The following is a 2,229-nucleotide window of genomic DNA, read 5'->3' on the forward strand; positions in this document are numbered from 1 at the left end:
TCTGACTTTATTCTCAGAATTCTGACTATTTTCTCAGAATTCTGAGATTAAAGTCAGAATTTTAAATTTAATCTCAGAATTCTGAGAAAATAGTCAGAATTCTGAGAATAAAGTTATAATTCTGAGAAAAAAGTCAGAATTCTGAGAATAAAGTCCAAACTCACATACATTTTTCACCAGTGGCCCTAATCCTCTTCCGTACATGGACATAGGAAAATTAAGACCTGTTTAAAATGATTCAAGACTTACAACACAATACTTTAGCGAATTTCAGACTTTTTAAGACCCAGCGGAAACCCTGTTACGTCACATTACTCACACAAAAGCAGCTCAGCCCAAGCAGCACGTACCTGTGCCATCCAGAGTATATCCTCTGCAGTCTGCGCGTGAACTTGCGATATAGGTGGCTAATGTAGCGTAGCATCTCCTCGTAGCATGAGCCTGGTTCGCTGTAGCTGGCGAGGGTGGAGTCGTTGGACATGTAGCGAGCACGCTGCTCCCTCATCAGAGCGTTCTCCCTTTGCTTTGTCTCGGAGAACTGGGTGGCGATGACCACGAGGCACAAGTTGATCATGAAGAAAGAGCCCACCTGGTCGGGTTGGGGGGTAAAGAATAGAGTGATACAACTGCAGCATTGAAAAGGATATAGGAACAGTTGTGTAAACTATCATCCCACAAACACAGTCTATAAAGTGCTGTTACATACAGGAGGCCATGAGTGAAACCTTTCCCCTTGCTGTTAAACTACTGCATCAATATTTGGTTTTAGGAATAACTGCATCACGTCATCCCTCCTCAAGGTGTTATTAAAATTGTATTAAAATACTGCGTCCACAAAAAGCCAGATAAGATCCACAAATTGTGGCCATCTCTGGGATGATAAAACTGACTTTGTTTTTATCATTGTAGAAATCTTGAAATATAAATCATGCGCCGATGAGACGGCCTTGAAAGGAAGTTACACATCTCTGTCTCTAACAGGCCATAACTGGATGTTACTGAAAGAGAGTTAGGAAATTATAGTTCCTAATACTTATCCATGTATCTTTCTGTCTCACCCTCTTCCATAAGAATCACTTTGTTTTTCTTCCAGCCCTTCCTCTACTCCCCCCTTCGCTCTCCTAAACACCTTTCCCTCCCTTCTCCCCCTCTGAAGGACATTAAGCACTTTTACATTTAACAACAGGCAGGTAGATAGCTCATACAGCATTGAGAAATATAGCTTAAGCTGGGATCTATGAAAACGCCAACAACAGCGTGATAAGAGTGAAATTAAAAAGAATTCTGCAAGTTTCTACAGACGGGAGTTGTGCTCCAAGCAGAGTCTAGTGGCTTGCTTTTTAAAGGTTATTCTGGGCATTTCAAAGCAGAACTGGAATGCAAGTACACAAAAATATCTTTCAGGAGCAGCATGTTACATATGCATCTTTGTTGAGCTGCAAATTATGTAGAGCTGTGTAAAGAGGAGCAGGATTAAAGGAAAGTATATTTTAGTGCTTAGTTCAATAGTATATGTAAACCTAATGGTATACATAACTTCATATTCTGAACACACTTGTAATTCATGTGCAAAACCAGAATCCACAGATGGCTGTTAGAAAACTATAGCGAATACAATGAAAAATGTACTTGGTTTGGATTAAATGCTGGGGTGTTATTTTCTTGGTTCAGTTTCAAACAATTGTTTGTTCATGGTGGTCTAAGTAGATCTGGGTCAGAAATTTGGGACCCAAACAAAAGTGTAGCTTTTAATGAATTGTGCTGTGAATTTTGAGCTTGTTTATTATAATTCAAATATTTAAAAAAGAAATACAAAAAAACAAACAAATAAATTCAAGGGGGTACTTACGATAATGAGCAATATAAAATATATAAAATTGTAGAAGGAGTGAGCATCCATGACATAGTACATGATATCTACCCATCCTTCCAAAGTAATGACCTGGTGGTGGGGACAAAAAGACAGAGAGACAGACATTTTATTATAGTGAACGGGAAAGTATAAAAAAAACATTCTTTAGTGGCTCTGCCCATTGCTTGTTGCTTTTTCTTTGAAACATTATGACAAACACACGCACACAGACATTTAAAGTACACAGCAGTCAATACGCAGCACAATATTCAGTTTTTAATGGCTATTCCTCTGAAGAATGCCTGTGGTGTCGCTCAAACCTCTATGTGTGTGTGTGTGAGTGTGTGTGTGTGTGTGTGTGTGTGTGTGTGTGTGTG

General features: G+C 39.1%; 1 protein-coding gene across 4 annotated transcripts in view; it reads right to left on the reverse strand.

The window, feature by feature from the left end:
• The window catches only part of cacna1ha (calcium channel, voltage-dependent, T type, alpha 1H subunit a), a 114,406-nt gene that overhangs the window by 44,025 nt on the left and 68,152 nt on the right, over positions 1 to 2,229 (reverse strand). For all 4 annotated transcript variants that reach the window (XM_032536676.1, XM_032536677.1, XM_032536679.1 and 1 more), the window contains exons 8-9: positions 1,850 to 1,942; positions 351 to 589 (exon numbers count right to left, since the gene is read on the reverse strand). In XM_032536676.1, coding sequence (XP_032392567.1) covers positions 351 to 589; positions 1,850 to 1,942 — 332 coding nt within the window. The remainder of the gene's footprint in view (positions 1 to 350; positions 590 to 1,849; positions 1,943 to 2,229) is intronic.

Source organism: Etheostoma spectabile, chromosome 15 (genome assembly GCF_008692095.1).
Source record: "Etheostoma spectabile isolate EspeVRDwgs_2016 chromosome 15, UIUC_Espe_1.0, whole genome shotgun sequence".
NCBI classification, from domain to species: domain Eukaryota; kingdom Metazoa; phylum Chordata; class Actinopteri; order Perciformes; family Percidae; genus Etheostoma; species Etheostoma spectabile.